We start from the raw sequence: 25583 nt of genomic DNA on the forward strand, positions 1-25583 counted from the left end.
TTCTAAAATCTAAAACTTTTGTTTTTGTGTGGTGTGACTCAGTCACTGTACTTATAGTAAACCACACTGACTGGTGATCACTAGATCCCAAGCTTTCCCCTACAGTAATCTCAGATACCAAATTCCCATTTGTCAATACTAAATCTAAAATGGCCTCCTTCCGGGTTGGCTCCTCCACTACTTTTATAGTATTATAGTAGTTATATTCTTGTACATAGGAGGCAGTATTATAGTAGTTATATTCTTGTACATAGGAGGCAGTATTATAGTAGTTATATTCTTGTACATAGGAGCAGTATTATAGTAGTTATATTCTTGTACATAGGAGCAGTATTATAGTAGTTATATTCTTGTACATAGGAGCAGTATTATAGTAGTTATATTCTTGTACATATGAGCAGTATTATAGTAGTTATATTCTTGTACATAGGGGCAGTATTATAGTAGTTATATTCTTGTACATAGGAGCAGTATTATAGTAGTTATATTCTTGTACATAGGAGGCAGTATTATAGTAGTTATATTCTTGTACATAGGAGCAGTATTATAGTAGTTATATTCTTATACATAGGAGCAGTATTATAGTAGTTATATTCTTGTACATAGGAGGCAGTATTATAGTAGTTATATTCTTGTATATAGGAGCAGTATTATAGTAGTTATATTTTTGTACATAGGAGCAGTATTATAGTAGTTATATTCTTGTACATAGGAGGCAGTATTATAGTAGTTATATTCTTGTATATAGGAGCAGTATTATAGTAGTTATATTTTTGTACATAGGAGCAGTATTATAGTAGTTATATTCTTGTACATAGGAGGCAGTATTATAGTAGTTATATTCTTGTACATAGGAGGTAGTATTATAGTAGTTATATTCTTGTACATAGGAGGCAGTATTATAGTAGTTATATTCCTGTACATAGGAGCAGTATTATAGTAGTTATATTCTTGTACATAGGAGGCAGTATTATAGTAGTTATATTCTTGTACATAGGAGCAGTATTATAGTAGTTATATTCTTGTACATAGGAACAGTATTATAGTAGTTATATTCTTGTACATAGGAGGCAGTATTATAGTAGTTATATTCTTGTACATAGGAGCAGTATTATAGTAGTTATATTCTTGTACAAAGGATCAGTATTATAGTAGTTATATTCTTGTACATAGGAGGCAGTATTATAGTAGTTATATTCCTGTACATAGGAGTAGTATTATAGTAGTTATATTCTTGTACATAGGAGCAGTATTATAGTAGTTATATTCTTGTACATAGGAGGCAGTATTATAGTAGTTATATTCTTGTACATAGGAGCAGTATTATAGTAGTTATATTCTTGTACATAGGAGCAGTATTATAGCAGTTATATTCTTGTACATAGGAGGCAGTATTATAGTAGTTATATTCTTGTACATAGGAGCAGTATTATAGTAGTTACTGTATATTCTTGTACATAGGAGCAGTATTATATTAGCTATATTATTGTACATAGGGACAGTATTACAGTCCTGTTCTGTTCATTCCCCAGATAATGTGATTTTTTTTTCTTCTTGAACCAAAGGGTTGCTTTAATGGGTCAGACATTGACTTACAGAGTAGCTACCTATAGGTGACACTAGACATATAAGTACAGCATTCCTTTGAGACCTCCTGCACCCGAACATGTGCGCCCCATGGCCGTGCTGCGAACCCACAAATTGCGGGCCGCAATGCACGAACACCGACCGTGGTGCAGCCGCAGCGGGTCGCGGACCCATTCACTTTATTGGGTCCGCGATCCGCCCGTTCCGCAAAAAAAATAGGACATGTTCTATCTTTTTGCGGAACGGAAGTACGGGACGAAACCCCACAGAAGCACTCCGTAGTGCTCCCGTAGGGTTCCGTTCCGTGCTTCCGTTCCGCATCTCCGGATTTGCGGACCCATTTAAGTGAATGGGTCCGCATCCGTGATGCGGAATGCCCACGGAACGGCGCCCGCGTGTCTTGCGGATCCGCAATACGGCAACGGGCAGCACACGTTCGTGTGAAGGAGGCCTAAAGAGAATGAGGCTGATATGCAATACCACATACAACCTGCGGAGGAGTATGAACCCTGTATGAAAGAAAACCTCCATGTTTTTTTATTCTCGGACAGTCCCTTTAAATATATGTCTTTGCAGCAGATTTGTGGCTCTGATATATAAGGAGATTTATTGGCATAGAAATAAATAATATTCATGGGTAGGCATTGAGGGTATGCTCACTTGTATCGGTGATCTGTAGCCCCGCTGTCCCCAGCAGCGCCCATCCCCTCCATTGATTTTCATGCTTGCTTCAGTCTTCCCTCCGTTCCTATTGCAGAGATGAATTTGTAGGTCACTTTAAACATTTCCTCCCGCTAATAGCTGGAGAGGTATCAGTTGCCAGCAAACAAGGTAAAGCATATGCACAAAATGCCTGTGATTACTCGTTAATAAATCACCCTAATGATCATATACAAAATTGCGAAATAAAAGTTGCACTGATGCGGAAAATAAAAGCTCATCAGATGCAGCACCCATATGTGCGCAGTCAACATCGCTCTGATCTATCTCCTTTGATTCTTGTCGAGTTAGGAATAGCAAGCTGGTAAGTGCACCCCTGAACAGTCTCCCTGCTCGGGGGCCGAGGTCGTACCAGGATGTATTAATCTTGCTGTCTGTCCTGGGACGCTCTCGCTCCGCGCTCTGCACTCACTCAGTGACCTTATTGAATCTTTTCGATATCATCCTCCCGGTGCAGTTTTCTGTCTCTCTCTACGACGCGCTGTTCTCCTGATTTCGATGCTGTGTTTTGGAAGGACGACACGGGCAGAGGTTTCATACTGACGCATGATGCAGTCATGTACGTGAAAAAATCGTTGCACACAGGGTGAAAAATTTGCCGCTACTCGCAAAACATGTTAGACTTGCTTCTCTTTATGGCAGTGCTTCGTGGCTGCCTTACCTCTCTACTAGGGTTTTGCTCCCCAAAACCTCTTCCAGAATGAGCCCCCTGTGCCCCCCCCCCTCCCTGCACCTCGGGCAAACAGCTGATGATGGCGGGATGGGCTGCGGCACCACCATTTTTCTACTTCAGCGTCTGAAATGCTTCAGTACATCAAAAAATTGGATTTGGCTGCTTCGCTGAATTTCACACAGAAATTATATATTCCTAACAAATTACTTTGTCATGAATCGCATTCCATTGTAGGTAGCTGGCGCAAGGACGGGGAACGGCGATCGCGCGGCCGCCCACCCCGTCATTGAATCTTATCTTATCATTGATCGCAACATCTGACATTAAAATCAGCGTAAAAAAATAAAAAAAAAATAAAAAATAAAACATACTCACCTCATCCATTCGTTGGCTGAGAGAGGCCATCTTGATTGCAGAAGATCACATCATCACGCTGGCTGGCGCGGTGACGTCATCCCTCACCCGGCCAACGTGGTGACATCACACGTCACAGTGCGGGAGATTTCGCGCGCTTTCTTCAATCAAGATGGCCGTGACGGCCTCTCCACAAGCAAATGGATGAGGTGAGTATGTTTTTTTGTTTGTTTTTTTACCACCATTTCAGTAAAAATAGATTTATTTCCACGAGGAAATTTGGCTTCGTGGCAAATCAAATTTCTCCTGAATTTGTTTGACCTCGATTCACTTATCTCTAATGGTGTCCATTCAGAAGAACATCTGTCTTCTCATACAAGGTTGGCTCAGGTCCACCTGAACGGGAGTCACTGGTACACTACAGCGCTCCGTCATGGCTGATATAAGGGGGGGGTGGCCCCTCTCTGTGAGTTAGAGCACATGGAGAGGGGCCTCTTTGCATGAGGCAACATTTGGTGTATTTTAAAGGGGTTCTTCCGAGACAGTAAACTCCTTTTAATAAGGCCAGGTAGAGTGCTTTAAAAAAAGAAAGACTGAGCTGTCCCCGACGATCCAGTTCCTGCGCCGATTCTCCATCTGGAAGTATAATGTGTCGTCTACGCGCGTGTCCTCACTGCCAGCCAATCAGTAGCCTCAGCGGTGGCAGTGGTCATGTGCTGTGCCAGCATACATCACCGTTGGCTGGCAGTGGGGACACACGTGTAGACGGCATGTCACACTTCTGGTCCAGAGAAGGAGAAGGGAGCTCGGCTCTGGACCTGGAGCACCGGTGACAGACGAGTCTTTTTCTTTTTAACCCCTGCACTCTGCCTTGTAATTTCAAAGAAAGGTTCCCTGTTTAGGAGGGCCCCTTTAATGCTCCTCTTTTATAATACATTTGTACTCCATTATTTAAATGGGTTATCCAACCCCTATAATGCCCCCTAAAGTGTCCAGGCCTCTCATACTGGTAATGCTTAACCCCCCCCCCCCCCCCCCCGGCACCAGCGTCGCTCAAGATCCCCCTGCATCTCCCCGTTGCGCGGGTCAAAACATCCAGGGACGGGGGGGGCAGCCAATAGCAGGCCATGACGGGACGAGCCTCCCTAGCATCGCAGGTGACGCTAGGGAGGCTCGTCCCCGTTGCGGCCTGCTATTGGCTATCCCCTCTCCTGTCGCCGGATGTTTGGTTTCACACGGGGAGCGAGGCAAGTAGAATCTGTGTTAGGGGCCCGGGTATCTGGAGGGGCTTTATAGGGGTTGAATTGGGTTTAATTATCCATCAGTGTGTTAATTTTTAATGCAAAACAAATACTAACCACTGACCCTAATAGGGATACATTTCATACGTACCATCAGAGCCTTTTCACCACTTTTACCCATTAATTTCAATTCAGTTTTGTACCACGACCACTTGAAAAATATTATGTAACCCTTTTAGAGAATCTGTCGCCCCTTTCCAGTGTATGTCACAAATGGCAGTGGATTCTAGTTCAGTTCACCATCATCACAACATCACCTCTGTTATGGATATCGCTTTTTCCGATTGGCAGAAAATGTCCTTTGTTTGATATGCTAATTAGCCTCCCAAGTGCCCAGCGGGGGACGGTAGCAGGAGCCCAAGTCTGCCTCCGCAAAGAGCCTCGCCTCTGCATAAGTTCGCAGTGCCTCCCCTTGTGCCTCTGTGAAGAGCCCCGCCTCTGCATAAGTTCGCGGTGCCTCCGTGAAGAGCCTCGCCTCTGCATAAGTTCGCAGTGCCTCTGTGAAGAGCCTCGCCTCTGCATAAGTTCGCAGTGCCTCTGTGAAGAGCCTCGCCTCTGCATAAGTTCGCGGTGCCTCCGTGAAGAGCCTCGCCTCTGCATAAGTTCGCAGTGCCTCTGTGAAGAGCCCCGCCTCTGCATAAGTTCGCAGTACCTCCCCTTGTGCCTCCATGAAGAGCCCCGCCTCTGCATAAGTTTGCAGTGCCTCTGTGAAGAGCCTCGCCTCTGCATAAGTTCGCGGTGCCTCCGTGAAGAGCCTCGCCTCTGCATAAGTTCGCAGTGCCTCTGTGAAGAGCCCCGCCTCTGCATAAGTTCGCAGTACCTCCCCTTGTGCCTCCATGAAGAGCCCCGCCTCTGCATAAGTTCGCAGTGCCTCTGTGAAGAGCCTCGCCTCTGCATAAGTTCGCGGTGCCTCCGTGAAGAGCCTCGCCTCTGCATAAGTTCGCAGTGCCTCTGTGAAGAGCCCCGCCTCTGCATAAGTTCGCAGTGCCTCCCCTTGTGCCTCCATGAAGAGCCCCGCCTCTGCATAAGTTCGCAGTGCCTCTGTGAAGAGCCTCGCCTCTGCATAAGTTCGCAGTGCCTCCCCTTGTGCCTCCGTGAAGAGCCCCGCCTCTGCATAAGTTCGCAGTGCCTCCCCTTGTGCCTCCGTGAAGAGCCCCGCCTCTGAATAAGTTCGCAGTGCCTCCCCTTGTGCCTCCATGAAGAGCCCCGCCTCTGCATAAGTTCGCAGTGCCTCCCCTTGTGCCTCCGTGAAGAGCCCTGCCTCTGCATAAGTTCGCAGTGCCTCCCCTTGTGCCTCTGTGAAGAGCCTCGCCTCTGCATAAGTTCGCAGTGCCTCCGTGAAGAGCCCCGCCTCTGCATAAGTTCGCTGTGCCTCCATGAAGAGCCCCGCCTCTGCATAAGTTCGCAGTGCCTCCCCTTGTGCCTCCATGAAGAGCCCCGCCTCTGCATAAGTTCGCAGTGCCTCCCCTTTGCCTCCATAAGGAGCCCCGCCTCTGCATAAGTTTGCTGTGCCTCCATGAAGAGCCCCGCCTCTGCATAAGTTCGCAGTGCCTCCCCTTGTGCCTCCATGAAGAGCCCCGCCTCTGCATAAGTTCGCAGTGCCTCCCCTTGTGCCCCCGTGAAGAGCCCCGCCTCTGCATAGGTTCGCAGTGCCTCCGTGAAGAGCCCCGTCTCTGCATAAGTTCGCAGTGCCTCCCCTTGTGCCTCCGTGAAGAGCCCTGCCTCTGCATAAGTTCGCAGTGCCTCCCCTTGTGCCTCTGTGAAGAGCCCCGCCTCTGCATAAGTTCGCAGTGCCTCCCCTTGTGCCTCCGTGAAGAGCCCCGCCTCTGCATAAGTTCGCTGTGCCTCCATGAAGAGCCCCGCCTCTGCATAAGTTCGCAGTGCCTCCCCTTGTGCCTCCATGAAGAGCCCCGCCTCTGCATAAGTTCGCAGTGCCTCCCCTTTGCCTCCATGAAGAGCCCCGCCTCTGCATTAGTTCGCTGTGCCTCCATGAAGAGCCCCGCCTCTGCATAAGTTCACAGTGCCTCCCCTTGTGCCTCCATGAAGAGCCCCGCCTCTGCATAAGTTCGCAGTGCCTCCCCTTTGCCTCCATGAAGAGCCCCGCCTCTGCATAAGTTCGCTGTTCCTCCATGAAGAGCCCCGCCTCTGCATAAGTTCGCAGTGCCTCCCCTTGTGCCTCCATGAAGAGCCCCGCCTCTGCATAAGTTCGCAGTGCCTCCCATTTGCCTCCATGAAGAGCTCCGCCTCTGCATAAGTTCGCAGTGCCTCCCCTTTGCCTCCATGAAGAGCCCCGCCTCTGCATAAGTTCGCAGTGCCTCCCCTTGTGCCTCCATGAAGAGCCCCGCCTCTGCATAAGTTCGCAGTGCCTCCCCTTGTGACTCCATGAAGAGCCCCGCCTCTGCATAAGTTCGCAGTGCCTCCCCTTGTGCCTCTGTGAAGAGCCCTGCCTCTGCATAAGTTCGCAGTGCCTCCCCTTTGCCTCCATGAAGAGCTCCGCCTCTACATACGTTTCCGGTGCCTCCATGTCCGCCTCCTCCTCTGCGACGTCACGATCTGCACAAAACTCAACTGCTCTGCATATGCATGAGATTTTGGTGAAACGCACGGGCTGAGTGTTGTGCCGATCGGACCCCAAAATTATTCCAGATGCCAGATCAGACCCCAAAAGAATTCACCTAAATTAATTTATATCAGATCGTATAATCAGTTCAACCCCCTAATTAAATTCAGACTTCAAGAACTAGGCTCCCAATTAGATCAGATCGGTACCAGATCAGATCCCAAATTAGGACACCTAAGTTAATGCACACCCCATTCCAGACCCTCATCTAAGTTTAGACCCCTATATAAATTCAGACTCCAGACAAGACCACTCAAATCAGACACCAGACCAGACTCCAAAAACCAGGCTCTCAATTAGATGCTAAAATTCATTCAGGCCCCAAAAATCTATTCAGATGTCATATGAGACCCCTATATTCACATACCGCTCCTTGCTGGTAGGTCCTCTTCTGCTCTGAGTGGAGCCCATTAGATACCCGATCCAGGAGCAAAGAGAGTAAGGGCTCGTTCACAGGTGGTGAAAAAAAAACGGATGAACACGGGTGCACTCCTGTCTAAATGGCCATTAAAAACGGGCCCATTGATTACAATAGGGTCTGTCCGATTTTTGGGCTGACGGTATGCCGTGTGAATACCCCATAGCCTGCAATGGTTCTGGAAACGGCAGTTAAAAAGAAAAAAAAAAGTGAATGTGGCCTAAGTTAAAGGGGTTTTCTGGGACTTTTTAAGGTTATCAGTATCTGATTAGTGGGGTCCGCACCTGGGACGGTCACCGATTAGCTGCTTCCCCATGAGACAAAACATTTACTTTCGGCTCCTCGCTGGCAGGTCCTTTTCAGTTCAAGGTGGCGCTATAGGTGAAGAGGTCCCGGATCCAGCGGCGAGGAGTACCAGGTCAGACCCCAAAATAAGATCCTCTGGATCTAATCAGTATTTAATCTGTGGGGGTCCGACTCCCACCGATCATTTGTTTGAGAAGTTACTGGCATTCACAGTAGTGCCGCGACCTACTCTCAGCTCGCCAAGCACAGCGCTGTGCATTGTATAGTGGTTGTGCTTGGTATTGCAGCTCAGCCTCATTCACTTCAATGGGGCTGAGCTGCACCTTGGTCCTGTGACCGACGAACATGACATCACACGGCCTAGGAAAGCTACCGCAAGCACCAGTGCCTTCTCAAGCAGCTAATCGGTGGGGGTCCTGGGTGTTGGACTCCCACCAATCAGTTAGTTCATCAGTTAAAAAAATCCCAGAAAATCCCTTTTAATCTTGGGTAGCGTTGAGCGAACTTGTGTTTTAAGTTCGGCGTCTAAAGTTCGGGTTATCGAAGAATCGCGTTATGGATTCCGCTACCACGGACCAAAGTTATGGTCCGTGGTAGCAGAATCCATAACGCGATTCTCCAATAACCCGATGCCGAAACTAAAACACAAGCTCGCTCAACGCTAATCTTGGGGCATTGTCGCCTTATTGTACCTAATGACAGAAGTTGTGCGGGCCCCCCAGCTTTGGAGCCCATTGCAGCCGTAGCTACAGCCCTGTCCTGTCGTCCAGGCATCGATTATTACTATTATTGGTATTTTCCGATACATTTCTAACACGAGTGCCTATTATAGATCCATACGAATGGACATATAGCTACGATATTTTCCGAAGCTTCTTCCAGCCGTTGAGACGACGTTGCAAGGCTGAGACGGAATACGTACTATTAAAATGTAGCAGGACATGGAGTGAAGCGTCCACTCTGAAATGTCACAGGAGTGGCTGTGCATTAATCAAACGCGTGTGTGTAAACTGATAAGTCTTCCGTCTGATTTTAAAGATTTCTGGAGAGGGACATCTCTGAATAGATGAATACACAAGGCATTGGATATGGCTGGAGGGAGAGAATACAACATTAATCACATTATAATCGCTAGACTGCCTGAATTTATTCCGCAGGTATCCCCTCCATGCAAAACGCCAGCATCTCCTAAAATGTTACCTCTCACATACAGATTCGGGTGGAGGGTGCGTGAATTATTATGAAGTGTCCATTCGATGATTGCTATTTTCTTAAAGTGGCGGCGAGCCCTGTATTTCCTTCCCGGTTGTCGGTTTCTCTTCATCACCTCGCCGGTAAACAAGGCTTATCATCTGTCCTGCATTAAATAAGCCCCCTGATCCGTCCCATAAATTATTTCCTCGTTATCCACAAACGCACCCAATCCAAGCCGGCCCTCAATCACTTTCCAGATGAGGACATAGATCAGGGAGCTGCATTCGTTTAGATAGGCGTTCTGGAAATCGGGATATGATAGCCCCCCCCCCCCAATCGCCCTCCACAATAATGCAGGTTTGTGGACTTAGACGAGGTATCTATTAATATTAATAATAGTAATCGGGGGAGATGAAAAGCAATGAAAACTTCTAAGGTAAATTTATGGGAATTGCAACCTTCAGTCCTGTCCTGGAGGATATCAACATCAATGGCGCAGGAAACGTTCCGGAGCGAAATGACGCTTTAAAAATATTTTTTTTATTAATCTGGATATTTCTCTAGATCTTTTGAAGACTATTCTCTGGTGCTGGACAGTGTGTATTTTTGAGTTGCAAATATGAATGGGGGAAGGGAAGTGACCACTGATCTGAGCACATTTCTAGCTCAGAAGAAGGGTTGGCACTTTACAAGTCCATGTAGCCATTGGAGTAATGGAAGGGTAGTTCTAGCCATACAGGACCCCCAAACAAGAGTTAACCTTGGGGTGTCCCTCTGCCTATTTATTGCATTGGGAAATCGAAATTTCCCGTTGCCCATTGAAGTTGATGCTCATTGCAGCGACGCTCTACTCACTAATAGAGCGGAGTCCTTGTATCCCTTTAAGGCCTGTTGACTATTACACCAATGTGTCACATTCTTGAGTGAGATGGCTGTCAGTCTACAATGATCTCATGTGTACGGCAGCCATATGCTTTAAAGAGGACCTTTCATCTGGCAAAACATTGTGAACTAAGTGATCTGTACAGCGGCGCCCAGGGATCTCACTGCACTTACTATTATCCCTGGGCGCCGCTCCGTTCTCCCGCTATGCCCTCCGATATGTTCGGTCACTTGGTTATAGTAGGCGGAGACTGCCCATGTTCTCCTGGGCGTCTCCTTCTCCCAGGCTGTGAGCTCTGCGCTGCGATTGGCCAGCTCTACAGCCTAGGAGAAAGAGACGCCCAGGAGAACAAGGGCAGACTCCTCCTACTATAACCAAGTCCCCTAAGTCTCCTCCTACTATAACCAAGTCCCCTAAGTCTCCGCCTACTACCCCTACAGACTCCTCTTCTAAAAAGAGCATCTCACTCTCTCTGGAAGACCAAGCATACATGACACATGCAGCCTATTGATTTCAATAAAAGAGTAATGCTTAGATTCACCTGCAGGGGTGCTCCAGGTAAGGGCTCAAGCACATGGCCGTTGGTCTGCCGTTTCGGGCATTGGGGACTGCAATGGACAGGCAACATCCGTGCGGATTCCGCAGATGGATCCAGACCCATCCAACTTGAATGGGTCCGTGATCCGTCCACACTAACACTGCGATGCGGAGGCACGGAGAGAACCAGTTGCGGCTCTAAACACAGAACAGGTGCAGATCTTTCCCTTACGCCTTATGTCGGTGGAGGCTCCAGTCCTGGTTTTGGCTGCCAATCACTGATGGAAAGCACTGACCAAAACACGGACGTGTGAATGAGGCTTTAAACACCTGCCTGGCACGCACACAGATTACAGATGATCTCTATCCCATTGATTTCTAATTTAAAAAAAAAGTGTGATTCTTAGTTTCGCCTGCGGGGGTGCTATAGGTAAATTAAACACTTGCTGTCTGGTTCAAAGATTACAGCTCATCAGTAGCCCATTCCTTTCCAATAAAAAAAAGAATGTATGATTCTTATTGTCGCCTTTGGGGGTGCTGTAGATTGATTAAACACTTAGGGAGAGATTTAAAATGTCGCAAGTTGTGTGTTTCAGACTTTTTAAATGCAAAAAGTTGCAGGTGCCTCTTTTGAAGCCACCCTCACCACTTTTCCAAAAGGAGTGTGGGAAAGGAGCGGGATCAACACCTGAGACAAATTTATCTTCATTTACAGAAGTTTTCTGAGCAAATGAAGCCTGAAATCTCCAGCAGCTCTAAGCTGCCGTATATTTCTGTATAGGGCACAGACTACAGAGGGATGTGCCTAATTGGTGACTGGGCCTGCACCTCGTCATACGTTAGGCACATCCTCCAGCAGCCCAGGGGATATCAAGACCGGCACTCACTGTGTGGTTCACTTATAACCCATTCCTTTCCGGGAAAAAAAAAAAGTGTAATTCTTAGTTTCGCCTGTGGGGGTGCTACAGGTAAATTAAACAGTTGCTCTCTGCTTCACCACAGATTACAGCTCATCGCTAGCTCATTAATTTCCAATAAAAAAGAGATTTTAAGTTTCGCCTGCGAGTGCCATGGCCTTCTCAAGGTTTTCTCTATGCCGATGACGTCACATTCATCGGTCCTATTGTCTATACTCAGCTCAACAATACAATGTACAGCGCTGTGCTTGGTGAGCTACAATGAGGCGGCGGTGCTCACAGGAGTGGAGTTGCCTTCCCAAACAGCTGATCAGCGGGGGTCCTGCGTGTCGGACCACCGCCAAACAGATATTGATGACCTATCCAGAGGATAGATCATCCATTAGAAAAAGTCAGAAAACCCTTTACACTTTCTGTCCAGTTCACCACAGATTACAGCTCAGTAATTTCCCATTTAGAAAAGTGTGATTCTTAGTTTCGCCTGCGGGGGCGCTACAGGTAAATTAAACGGTTGCTGTCTGGTTCACCTGCAGATAAAAGCTCATCACTAGCTCATTCATTTCCAATAAACAGGTGGGGGTGCTACAGATTAAAAAGCACAGCGCCGTCCGATAGTAGGGCAGCTCATTCACTTGATTGAGACGGAGCTGCGTCTAGGCCATAACCATGACATCACCGGCCTAGGAAGAGGCTTAATAAAGGGGTATTCCCATCTTAGACAATAAGGGCATATCGCTAGGATATGCCTCCATTGTCTGATAGGTGCGGGTCCCACACCTATATCGAGAATTGAGCGGGGAGCGCTGTGGCTGGAGGACCCCAGATTTCCTCGGGGTCCGTCCACCACCAAGCGCTAATCCCCGCCTCTTCCATAGAAGTGAATGGGAGGGTGCCGCGCTCATAGAAATGAATGGAGGGCGGCTGCGCATGCGCAGTGCTCTCTCCTTCACTTTCGGGGCTCCGTTCTCGATATTGGTGCGGGACCCGCACCTATCAGACAATGGGGGCAAACCCCCGTTAAGCGCTCACAGAGCACCTTGGCCTCTCTCTTCTCACGACTAATCGGCAGGGTCGCCGGGAGTCAGACCCCTGGCTGATCCTGGAGACAGGCCATCAATATGAACTCTTTTAAACACTTGCTGTCTGGTTCACCACAGATTAGAGGTCCATTCACACGTCCGTAATTCTGGCTCTGCCTCCGTTCCACAATTTTGTACCAAATTCATTTTTAAAAGATGCCGGCAGCACACCGTATGCGGTCCGCCTCCGTAGTTCCGTTCCACGGCCCCTTTAAAATAGACGGAGCAAGTCCTATTCTTGTCCGGACAAGAATGGGTATTTGTATCCTAGGGCGGTCAGAGCGCATACTGCGCTATCTGCAACTTGCGGCCCACAAAACCCTGACGGACCCTACAGGTGACCTCCGGGGGCCCAGCAGCAGGACAACCCGGTCTAAACCTATAGATTCCGGTGGGACAGTTTATCCCAAACTTACCGCGCGCCATTGATGAACGGCGGGAGGAAGTCTAATGGATAAAGGGAGCGGAGGAGAGAGCGGCATCATTGTCTCCGTTTGTAAATAACATATTGCCGCCAACTGTTTCTTAATTGCCCAGACTGTTGATAAATAATCCAGTCCTGCTGCTCTCCACAGACAATTTGCTTTGGATCAGGCTAGGCAATTCAAATAACACTAATTATTTATGATTTTATGATGTTAAAATGAATATTAAATGAAACAAAATTCCCAAGGATTACTCGCATGGCGGCTAAGTACATAACATTCTGTACAGATGGTTGGAAGACTCATTTTTGCCTCATTGCCGCATACATATCCTTGAAGGATTCCGTCGGAAGACAAGCCTATCTTTGAATTTTTCATTAAACCAGACGTCTTGAAATATGAATTCCTTTTATGTTTCTGCGAGTTTTGGGGGAAGAGAACTCTGGGTGAATAAATCATACGACGCTACGTGTCACCAGGACTTGTGAATATTTCTGCAATGTTATTTTATCCTCAGTAGAGCCCCATTGATTATCAAACTCAGCGGAGAGCCTTTTATGATCATATATCTCCATTAGCGCCTACTTTGACTGCCATAGATTTTTCTGGTTAAGACTGCATTATGTATTAGCCGTCCCGTCGTCGTCTCAATACCAAAGTTTGATACGGCTTTTCAATTCTGTATTATGTATAGACCTTTCTTATCTTCTATATGTAAAAATAGGAGCCGGTGTCTTGTCCGTTGCCTGTGTGTGTGTGCGAGCGTCAGCCGAGACCCGAGCCAACCCTCTCCTCTTCTCTTCCTCCGCAGACGGCGTACTTTATTATGAAGATGAATTTCTACAATGAAATGGCTGTCAGGGTAAATATCTCTCTTCTTGTTATACAGATGAAAAGTCAATTGTGATCTGAATTTACTTTTCATAATAGAAGTAAACTAGACTAATGCATTCACCATCAAGACGGGAGCTAATGGAAAATCCACCGCGTAGCTGCCACGCAGAAGAATCAGGAGCAGAATTAACTAAAAGGTTTTTTTTTTATTAAAGGGCTGGGGGTTTAACCTGTGGCTTTACGTTTTTTATTAGGGCAAGTTTAGGTTTACAAATCACTGTGTATATATATTTTTTCATCTGCACAATGTATCGTTTTGTGTAAGATGTCCTTGTGGTGCATGCGGTCCGCCCCGGCATCCTCCATTGTACGCATTTTTTGCTGGGGATTGCTGTTGTCTGCGGACCGCATGCGAAGGAATTGCTCCCCCGGTTATAGACACACTACAGTGTCTGGGTTTGGAGCATTTCCACCCGTTTAGGCCACTTTTTTCAGTGAGTTAAAGTTTAGGTTTATCATGAGGATTTAGGTGCAGAATGAAGCCGGGTGATGGTCTTCTTTGTAGTCCCAGTTATTCTTGTTAAAGGGCATCTGTCAGCAGATTTGCACCTTTTAAGTGTCTCACCTGAAGGCATCTGTGTTGGTCCCATGATCCTATGTGCCCGCATTACTGAGAAAAATAAAATTTTAATACATGCAAATGAGCCTCTAGGAGCAACGGGGGCGTTATCGTTACACCTAGAGGCTCTGGTCTCTCTGCAACTGCCGCGCTCTCTGTACTTTGATAGGGCCAGGCGGTGAAAACATCATCACACCTGGTCCTGTCCATTAAAGTGCAGAGGACGCGGCAGTTGCAGAGAGAGCAGAGCCTCTATGGGTAAGGGCAAAAAACCCACGTTGCTCCAAGAGGCTCATTTGTATACATTAAGGCTACTTTCACACTAGCGGCACGGACCTCCGGCAGGCTGTTCCGTCGGGTGAACAGCCTGCCGGATCTATCCTGCCGCTAGTGACCGTGTGGCTCCGGACTGCCGCTCCGTCCCTATTCACTATAATGGGGACGGGGGCGGAGTTCCGGCGAGGCAGGGCAAGAGGCTGCCGGAATAAATGTCGGACATGTCTTAGTTTTATTAAAACATCATTTTTCTCAGTAATGCGGGCACATATGAACATGGGACCAACACAGATGCCTCCAGCTGCCAAGCGCACATGTAACAGGTCAGCTAGTGTCATAGGCACAGAACTGCTGACAGATGCCCTTTAAAGGGGTTTTCTGTAATATGGATGACCAATCCAGCTGATTGCCGATCAGTTGATTGCAAGGACCACAGCACGTCGGAATCAGAACCAGCGTCATACAATCATTTTCTTTTTCTCCCAAGAGGTATTTCTTGTGTGCTCATCGTCACCCCCTAGTACTATTAAAAAGTTTCCAAAAAGAGTATAGAAGGATAAGTGACAACTGCTTTGAGCAGATTTCTCTTGTCGCTATTTTAACTGCTATTATACTGATCCCCCCCATGGGCTGAAGGGTAAGAGAAGCAGCCTATGGACTGAAGTTGCTCTTGTGTAAATTACCTCTCGTTTAAATCACGTTTTTATTTTCTTTTTCTATTTTCATTTCTATATAAGACGCTCCTGCAGTTTTAACTCTGAGCTTTATAATAGGCCGACACTTACTGTTCTGTAGACATGACTGCTCAGCAGTCATCTCATTATCATGAGAGGCAGGATTACAAGGCGAGCAGGTAGAAATAGATAACACAGGATCCACCATTCACAACAGGTGATGTACACAGCCAGGGGCGTAGCTAAAGGCTCATGGGCCATGGTGCAAGAGTTCGGCTTGGGCCCCCCTTCCCTCAGTGCTTTGTGGTCAAGGGGGGGGGGGGGGGGGGGCGCACATAGCCTTCGTGCTGCCTGAGGCAAAAATTGAAATACCCCCCACCAAATTCTTGGCCTAACCCCTTCCCTACAGCCAGAGGTGTAACTTGACCAACATGCACTTTCTATAATACCGGTGTATAATGCGGCATAAGTCTTTTTGGGCCCCCTCAGGCTCCTGGGGCCGGTAGCGACTGCTACCTCTGCACCCCTATAGCTACGTCCCTTTACACAGCTCCCCTCCTCCCCCTCCTCTGCACAGGTCACAGAGCATGCCCACAACACTCTCCGTAACGGACTGAGGACTGGGTATTCGCTGTAGGGCTGGCGTCTGAGGAAGAGGTCGATACCTCGAAACGCGTCAGGCTGTTTCGGAAATTGAGAACTACCCACCTAAAACTATATATATATATATACTATCCAACGTCATCGTCTTTTATTATAAAGACTGAGCCCTTGAAAGATCTAGTAGAGCGAAAACGTCATCACCTGACTCTCTCTACATCATGTGGAACATCACATGACAACACTAACTTGCCGGGACGCGTGAGACGCCGAGGTTCACGTATTGCAAAGTCCGGAGATCTTAGGGCAGGATCACGTGGGACGCCGAGATTCACGCACAACACAGTCCGGAGAGACTGCAACTTACAAGCTGTCTTGGAGGACACCACACGATTTATCTGTCACTACAAGTGTAAAAACAGAAGAACCAAGTCCGCAGACCATCGTGGGAAGGGTGAGGTAAGAGGCTGTGCATCAGGGGGACGCCCCAGACGCCAGCCCTACATCTAATACCCAGTCTTCAAGGAGACTTCAGGTGTATTTAAATCTGACAAGCCATCCCATTGACTGCAAAGATACAATTGGTACTGATCACTGCTTTGATATTTTTTTGTCACCTTTTTTGATTATTTTGATACTTTTAATATACTTTTTGATATTGCCATTTTTTTACACATTTTGTGGGACTATACTTCTGGAGCACCAATACGCATTGACCACATCGCTGTTTTTCACAGTTGTATATTATACATATCTGTATTTTTCTTTGATAAGGAGCACATAGCGATTCTTTGTTTATCACTAAATCACATCCATTTAGATTTCTATAATATATCCTGCAATCCAGCAAAAAAGAAGTCAGGGGTTCATACTATCTATTTTTAACTTATTTTTATTGATTAAATAAGATATTTTAATATTTATACCAGATGGTGAGTGCCTGTTTTTATTTTGTATACTTGTAACTAATTCGTGGATGATAGGGTGAATCATCTAAAAACAGAGCACCTTAACCACAGACCGGATACGGGTGAGCCACGATATACTTGTTATATATTTTTTAAATAATTAAACTCACCTCATCCACTTGTTCGCGCAGCCCGGTGTGTCTTCTTTCTTCTTCTTTGAGGACCTGGGAGAAAAGGACCTTGGATGACGTCACTGTGCTCATCACATGGTACGTCACCATGGTGATGGGCCATGTGATGAGCCCAGTGACGTCACCAAAGGTCCTTTTCCTCCCATCAAAGAAGAAGAAAAAAGGCGAGCAGGGCTGCGCGAACAAGTAGATGAGGTGAGTTTAATCATTTTTTTATTTATTTTTTTAACCCCTCCATCTCTAATTTACTTTTTGTATTAAGAATGCTATTATTTTCCCTTATAACCATGGTATAAGGGAAAATAATAAAGATCGGGTCCCCATCCCGATCGTCTCCTAGCAACCAAGCGTGAAAATCGGACCGCATCCGCACTTGCTTGCTGAGATTTTCACCCAACGCACAAGTGATGCGTGAAAATCACCGCTCATGTGCACAGCCCCATAGAAATGAATGGGTCCGGATTCAGTGCGGGTGCAATGCGTTCACCTTACGCACGGGCGCGGAAAACTCGCCCGTGTGAAAGAGGCCTAATACCACCAGATGTACGGCAGCTATCCTATAAGTCAGTGTTTGACCTCTTAAATAGGCTTTTAAATAAGCCAGCACCTCATCTGCAGACAGCTGTTTGGGGGTGATTGCTCCTCATCAGTGCAGAGCAGAGAGAACTGGCTTAACTGGGTGAGAGACCTAGGTCTGGATTCAGTGAATATTATATATCCTTTAAGGGGTTCTCCGGGAATTTAAAAAATGAAAATACTTAAATATTACTTCATTATAAATATATTACCAAATACCTTTAATTAGTTATAATGGCTTGTTTTGTCAGGGGAGCAATCATTAGGAGAAAAAAAATGGCCGCCATCCTACTAGTCCGACAAAACCTGTCCTAATTACACAGCAGGACAAGTTAAAGAGCTGCACCATCTTCCTCTCTTACTTGTCAGAGATTATGATCCTGAATACAGCTTAATATGATCTTCAGATGAATCTCTGTAGAAATTGAGTTCATTAGGATACATGAAGTACAGAGAGGATAGTGGGAGTGTAGATAAGGAGCAGCAGCTCTTGTATGCAGTCTCCATTATCACAGTCTGTCCTGTCCATCCGCTCTGTGCTTCATGTCTCCTCATGAACTCCATTCCTACCGAGATTCCGCTGAAGATCTTATCATCTGTATTCAGAATCATAATCCCTGACAAGCAGAGAGGAGGATGAGGTAGCTCTTTATCTCATTGTTGTAAAGTAACTTGTCCTGCTGTGTGATTAGGACAGGTTTTGTATGCACTAACAGGACAGCGGCCATTTTATTTCTCCTAAGGATTGCTCCCTAGACAAAATGAACCATTATAGCTAATGAAATGTATTTGGCAATATATTTATACTAAAGTAATATTTAAGTATTTTCATTTTCTTAATTCTTGGAGAACCCCTTTAAGGAGAGCGCCTAAATGGCTTGAGGAGTCCTTTAGGACAGGAATTCTGGGAACAAGAATTCTGTATATGAGCTCTTGGCACTAGGTCGAACATTGGCTTATAGGATGGCAACCGTACATCTGGTGGCATTAGAGGCAGAGCTTGCCAAGAGCTCATATACATACCCTCTTCCCAGAATTCTAGAGAAGAGTTGCCTGGCCTATAAGACTCATCACACCATTTAGGTGCTCACCATAAGGAGATATAGTACCCCCCAATCATAATTTAATGAAGCTGCAGTAAAGTGTATCTCTAAATGCTGCAAACAGCACCTCAGGAAAGATGGCAGCCCCCATAATCATGTATAGTAAATACAATAAAAAGAATTATACAATTAGAACATAAAAACAGAATAGAAAAAATATTTATCATGGAACATTCCCTTTAAAAAGGACCTTTCATGGGTCCAGACATTATCAAATAAGAAGGGAGTTGTGTAGGGCATAGTGCAGGGATGTATGGTCACTTACTAGTTTGTCTGGGCGCCCCTCCATTCACCCGCTATGCCCCCTTTTACTTTTACTGCCTGTATGTAAATGAATATCATCGGTGCAGGGAGGAGGTGGACTGCCCTGTTTCTCCTTCTCCCTGTGACGCTCTCTGCTGTGATAGGACCGCGCTACAGCCAGAAGGAGGAGAAACAAGACAGTCTCCTCCTCCCTGTACCGATGATAGTCATTTACATACCAGGCGGGAAAAGTAAAAGGGGGCATAGCGGGGGAACGGAGCGCCGCACAGATTAACTAGTAAGTGACCATACATCCCTGCACTATGCCCTACACAACTTACTACTTATTTGATAATGTCTGGACCCATGAAAGCTCCTCTTCAAAAAGTCATCTATTTTGAAGCATCTTACAAATAGCTATAATCAGAAGCTAGGCTGTCATAGATTTCCCGTCCAGTGGCCACTACAGCGGACATCTAGTATTGCATGCTGACCATATAATACATGGGCAGGTCTAGACTGCCAGAGCAAGAGAGAGGAGACCCAAATGGATGACTACATCCCCCCAGGAGGTCCAGAGTGTAACACCATCGCAGTAGGTCATGTAGCAGTAAAAAAATTAAATCAAATCAATTTGTATAAAATAAAAGTAAGCGAAACAAGGATTGTAAGTAGAGATTAGCGAATTTGTAAAAAATTTTATTGGGCCGGTTCGCCGAATTTTTTAAAATAATTTGGTTCAATCCGAATTTATTTGCAGCGAATCGCGTTAAAGAACGGCTAATGACTGGTTGCAGAGCGCCTTAATAGTGATGTAGAACACTGTACCTTGCAGTAACACGCATAGGGAATCTGCTGTGGTAGTGAAATAATACTGTGAGTCAGTATGACAAGCAAATGACAGGCGTCTTATAATCACTCCACACTTCACTTATTTGGGCAGTCACGGGGCCAACACTGACCAAATAACTAAAGTATGAACTCAGCCTTACAGGTCGATGTTAGCGTCAAGAAGAAGCGCACTCCTTTTACACCGTCGTCAGCTGATTCCACATAGATGTCAACAGAACCTGTTCTATTAAACGCTTATACAAGTAGAGCCCCCCAACAGAGTGGAGAGGGTGTCAGCAGTAAGTTTGTGTTGACGTCACTGATTATTTTGCCCTTCCTCTGATCCGTCAGAACAATGACCCCCAAAAAACGGATCCTGTCTGTTGAGCATCCGCCTTCACTCACGTCTGCATTTGGTCAGTAATTCATCAGTATTGCTAATGCGAAAAAAACAGGAGTGGATCTAAAACAGAGATGACCCATGAATGTAATATTTGCATGTCTTCTGTGTTTTGTACCCACTCCTGCTTTTGGCTACCAAATCACAAGCCAATTCTGATAGGACCTTACAGGCCTTACAGCTGCTACACAGGCAGAATCCGTTGTGCATCTCATTTTTTTTTCCTACTGACAGATCAGAAGGGGCAAATAAATGATGGTCAGCTGGGCCGAAAGGCAAAATAGTGGCCCAGTCATGAAGTGGAGAGGGTGGGAACAGCACCCTATGACATAGTGGTGAGGTGGAAGCAGCATGAGGAGACCACAGAGTGGCCCAATGACAGAGTCTGGAGGTGGCGGCAGCATCATGAGGAGGATACAGAGTGGCACAATGACAGTGACGGGATGGCGGCAGCATCAGGAGGCCACAGAGTGGCACAATGACAGTGTGGAGGTGGCAGCAGCAGCATCAGGAGACCATAGTGTGGATGTGACAGCAGCATCAGGAGACCACAGAGTGGCAAGGTGACATAGTATGGAGGTGGCAGCAGCATGAGGAGACCACAGAGTAGCAAGGTGACATAGTGTGGAGGTGACAGCAGCATCAGGAGACCACAGAGTGACCCGGTGACAGAGTGGGGAGGTGGCAGCAGCATCAGGAAACCACAGAGTGACCTGGTGACAGAGTGAGGAGGTGGGTGGTAATACGAGTACCAGCTGAAGATGGTGGGTGAAAGATGGAGCACTTAGCATCAGATGTGTGGCATTAGGCGGCTGGCAGCATCAGAATATTAGCTGAGGCAGGTAGCCAGAAGAAACCGGTCTCTTTTGTCACAAAGTGTTGGTGTGGCACCATGGATGATTTAGTCTGATGCATCAGGCACTGGTTGGTGGAAATCCTGGCTGATCAACGCCTGATTCATCTTGACAAAGGCTTTAAAACATATAACTGCACCGCTGAACGGTGAATATATTTAACTTTTTTCCACTTATACATTGCAATAAAGGCTTTAGAACATATAACTGCACCATGAACGGCAAATATATTTTTCTTTTTTCCATATAACTGCACCATGAACGGTAAATATATTTTTCTTTTTTCCATATAACTGCACCATGAACGGCAAATATATTTTTCTTTTTTCCACTTTTCCACTCCACAAAAGGGCTTTAGAACATATAACTGCACCGCTGAACGGCAAATAGTCCCTTATTTTTTACCACTTATACACTCCACAAAAGGCTTTAGAACATATAACTGCACCACTGAATGGCAAGTAGATTTTTCTTTTGCACTAATACACGAAAGAAAGGGCTTTAGAACATATAACTTCACCACTGTACGGCAAATAGGCCCTTATTTTTTTCCACTTTTCCACTCCACAAAAGGCTTTAAAATATATAACTGCACTGCTGAACGGCAAATATATTTTTCTTTTTTCCACTTATACACTCCACAAAAGGGCTTTAGAACAGATAACTGCACTGCTGAACGGCAAATAGGCCATTCTTTTTTACCACTTATACATGACACAAAAGGCTTTAGAACATATAACTGCACCGCTGAACATCAAATAAGCCCTTTTATTACCACTTATACATGACACAAAAGGTTTTAGAACATATAACTGCACCGCTGAATGGCAAATATATTTTTCTTTTTTCCACTTATTCACTCCACAAAATGCTTTAGAACATATAACTTCACTGCTGAACGGCAAATATATTTTTCTTTTTCCCACTTATACACTCCACAAAAGGGCTTTAGAACATATAACTGCACTGCTGAACGGCAAATAGGCCCTTATTTTTTTCCTCTTATACACTCCATAAAAGGCTTTAAAAACTTATAACTGCACCACTGAACGGCAAATATATTTTTCTTTTTTCCACTTATACACTCCACAAAAGGGCTTTAGAACATATAACTGCACAGCTGAACGGCAAATAGGCCCTTATTTTTTTCCACTTATACACGACACAAAAGGCTTTAGAATATATAACTGCACCGCTGAATGGCAAATATATTTATCTTTTGCACTAATGAACAACAAAAAGGGCTTTAGAACATATAACTGAACCACTGAACGGCAAATAAAAAATTTTTTATGCGCCACTAATGCTCACCAAATGGGCTGTAATTTTAGCACTTCACAACACAATGGCTAATAAGCCCTTTTTTCCCACTAGTACAAGCCAAAAAATGCTTTCGAATATATAACTGCACCGCACAAGGGCAAATAAGACATAGAAATGTTTCCTTGTAATAAACCCTGTTAATGGATGTATCAAACAGCACTTGCATCCCAATAACAAGTACGGTTTGCTGGAATTACAGAGCTGTATAATGGCAATTTGGGTCCCCAATCAGTGCAGCAAGGTGTAATAGGATTGTTCCTATTACCCAGGCTGTAACCTGAACCCTGTTCTACATAAATGTTGTGGAATGATTCCTCCCTATCCTTTCCCTACTCCTTGAATAATCTTTCTCTGAACTTGCAAATCGTTTTTTTTTTAGTACAATGAAGTCCTTCCTAGCACTGTCCCTAGCGCCTGTTGACGTCTCTCCCTGCACTAAGTACACTGGAAAATGGCTGAATCTATTTATAGGGCTGTGATATCACAGGGCTGGCTGGCTGCTGATTGGCTGCATGCATGGCATTATGGGTGATCCCGCGTTCCCAGATTTCCTGCTCCATGTCCTCACACATGCAGCAGCCATTTTACGATTCGTTACCACAAAGCGTGAGGAAATTCGGATTCGGTGCAAATCGAATTTTTACTGAAATTCGGATCGAATTCCACTTCGTCAACTTCGATTCGCTCATCTCTAATTGTAAGCTTCCCAGAGATGTCTTAAGATGCCGGCCAGACACTGAGAGGAGTACGTCCTTTCCCTTCACTTCAGATGTATCAGATAGCTGTAAACTAGACTGCAACATTGATTTCCAGTGCTGGATCCTAAAATAGTCAACTCATTTGAATGGAGAGGACGTCTGGATATCGGAGACTTTATGTATAACAGGGAGACAGCGGCATGAAATAACATCACTGCTCCTGGAGCATAAAATGTGCCCTATTTAAAGGGAAACGTCTGGTACACCAGCCTACGGTAGAGCGAGTGTCGGGCTGTTTAAAGGGGAAGGTACAAAAATATTCAAAGCAAATAGAATCTGAAAAGTCTGCTTCTAAATATAGAGGCCACTCTATGTTCTGCCTTTGTCAAGAGGGGAAAGATATCTACCTCATCTGAGATTTCACAATTTTCAACACACACCCAAAAGAGGTGATCCATTGGTAGATATATAATGGAATTGGTTCACAACTACCACCCTTATTCTTACTCCCCTGATTTTCAGATGACTGCAAGGTCTGTGTATATTACAAATCCACCTTAAAGGGGTTGTCTCACCTTAAACGTTGGTGTCATATCACTAGGATATGCCACCAATGTCAAATAGGTGCAGGTCCCACCTCTGAGACCCGCACCTATCTCTAGAACAGACCACCCTACATTAATTTCTAGACGGGTGCCAAAAATATCTGAGCGCTGGCTGGACCGTATCCGGCAGTTCCATAGAAGTGAATGGAGAGGTGGCCGCGCAGCTTTTTTCAGCACTCCCATAGAAATGAAAGAAGTATGTGTGCTACGCTGTCCTTCACTTTGGCCACCAGAGGTGGGACCTGCATCTGTTTTACATTGGTGGTATATCCTGGCGATATGCCAACAATGTTTGAGGTTAGACAACCCCTTATGCTGTCCATCCTGGGGTCCTATGCAGCATAGGGGCACAGTTTAAAGGGGTCATCACAAGGATGTGCCAAAACTGTTTGATAGGTGGCGGTCCTACAACTGGGAAACTCCACTTATGCAGAAATTGGGGTCTCTTTTCTCCATTGTTCTGCCAAGGTTGTGGCTGGGTTCTGCCAAGTTCAAAGACATTGGGGGATATGGACCTTCACGTTCCTGACTGGCATAGTTCCTAACTTGTAGACATTTCTGAATATGCCATGAATGTCTCCTTGTAGGTTCCCTATTTGCTCCTAAATGTCCAGATGCATATTCCACAGCTCTGCACAGGGGTTGCCACCTTCAGCCCTTGTTTCCAGTCTAGTTTCCCTATCCTAGGTAAACATATTAGGCTGGAACCACACGTCCAGTTTTATGTAGTTTTTGTAGTGGAAAGCCAGGAGTGGATTAGAAAGAAGTGGCAACGTGGCTTCTCCTTCCTTCTGGATCTACTGGCTTTAGCTAAAAAGCTGCATCATAGAAGGCGTTATGGTCATTTCTTCTTTGTTTTGGAGTGGTGGAAAATGAACGGATTCCTGAGAAAACCCAGACATACATGAAGAGAACATACAAACTCCACGCAGATGTAGTTCTTAGTTTGATTCACACCCAGGTCCTCAGGACTGCTAAGCAACAGGGTCGCAGTGATACTTTTTTTTGCGATTGTTACATTCTCAGGTCGCCTTGTGACTCTATTAAAAATCATTAGACACGATGTCACAATGCGACATATCTCGTGTACTCTTTACGTCACGAGACATGTCGCTGTGTTGCCCTAGCCTAAAGGAAGTTCACTGCATTCAGTTACTTTTTTTGAATTATCTCAATTAATTTTAGCAATTTATTTTATTCTTTTTTTTTTTTTTAAGTATTCCGTTATTTATCATGTTGATTAATTTTGGCAGTTTTATTTATTTACCAATTTATTTTAAATATTGCCTCACGGTTGTCAGCATGAGCATACAGCTTGGTAGGGTTGATCATACTGATAAAAACTATAGGGGGTCATTTACTATGCTGAAATACACAGAAATAGCGGCGCAACTAACCACCCCTTCGCCCCGCTCACGCCAGGTCTAAAATTTTTTAGACCTGGCACTGGATGCGCTGAAGTTATGGAGAGGCCTGCACTTCTTCATAACTTAGGCGGATCCACCGCCAGTTTAGTGCTTCATTAAGACTGGCGTCTAAAACGCCGGTCTTAATGAATGAGCCCCAATATTTTTATTATGACTATGTGTGACCCCATTTCTCAGAAAAACTTATTTTTATTTATATGCAAATTACCTAACTGGAGCACAGAGGAGCCGTCCAGAGCCCTCGGAGCACCAGTTTGTTACACCCTCTTCCGCTTCAATCCCAACCCCCTTCCCTTGGATTGACAGGACTAACCCTGTCTTCTAGTGCCTACTGTTCTACAAGTGCGGAGACCTGTCATCTCATGCCTGTGCCGTATCTTCTGGTCTTGGTTCTTGTATCTCCTGCT

General features: G+C 45.6%; 1 protein-coding gene across 1 annotated transcript in view; it reads left to right on the forward strand.

The window, feature by feature from the left end:
• Positions 1-25583, forward strand: part of SPATA17 (spermatogenesis associated 17) — a 205205-nt gene that overhangs the window by 26404 nt on the left and 153218 nt on the right. The window contains exon 4 of the mRNA XM_040427611.1: positions 13826-13876. Coding sequence (XP_040283545.1) covers positions 13826-13876 — 51 coding nt within the window. The remainder of the gene's footprint in view (positions 1-13825; positions 13877-25583) is intronic.

The sequence above is a fragment of the Bufo bufo genome, chromosome 4, assembly GCF_905171765.1.
Source record: "Bufo bufo chromosome 4, aBufBuf1.1, whole genome shotgun sequence".
NCBI classification, from domain to species: Eukaryota; Metazoa; Chordata; class Amphibia; order Anura; family Bufonidae; genus Bufo; species Bufo bufo.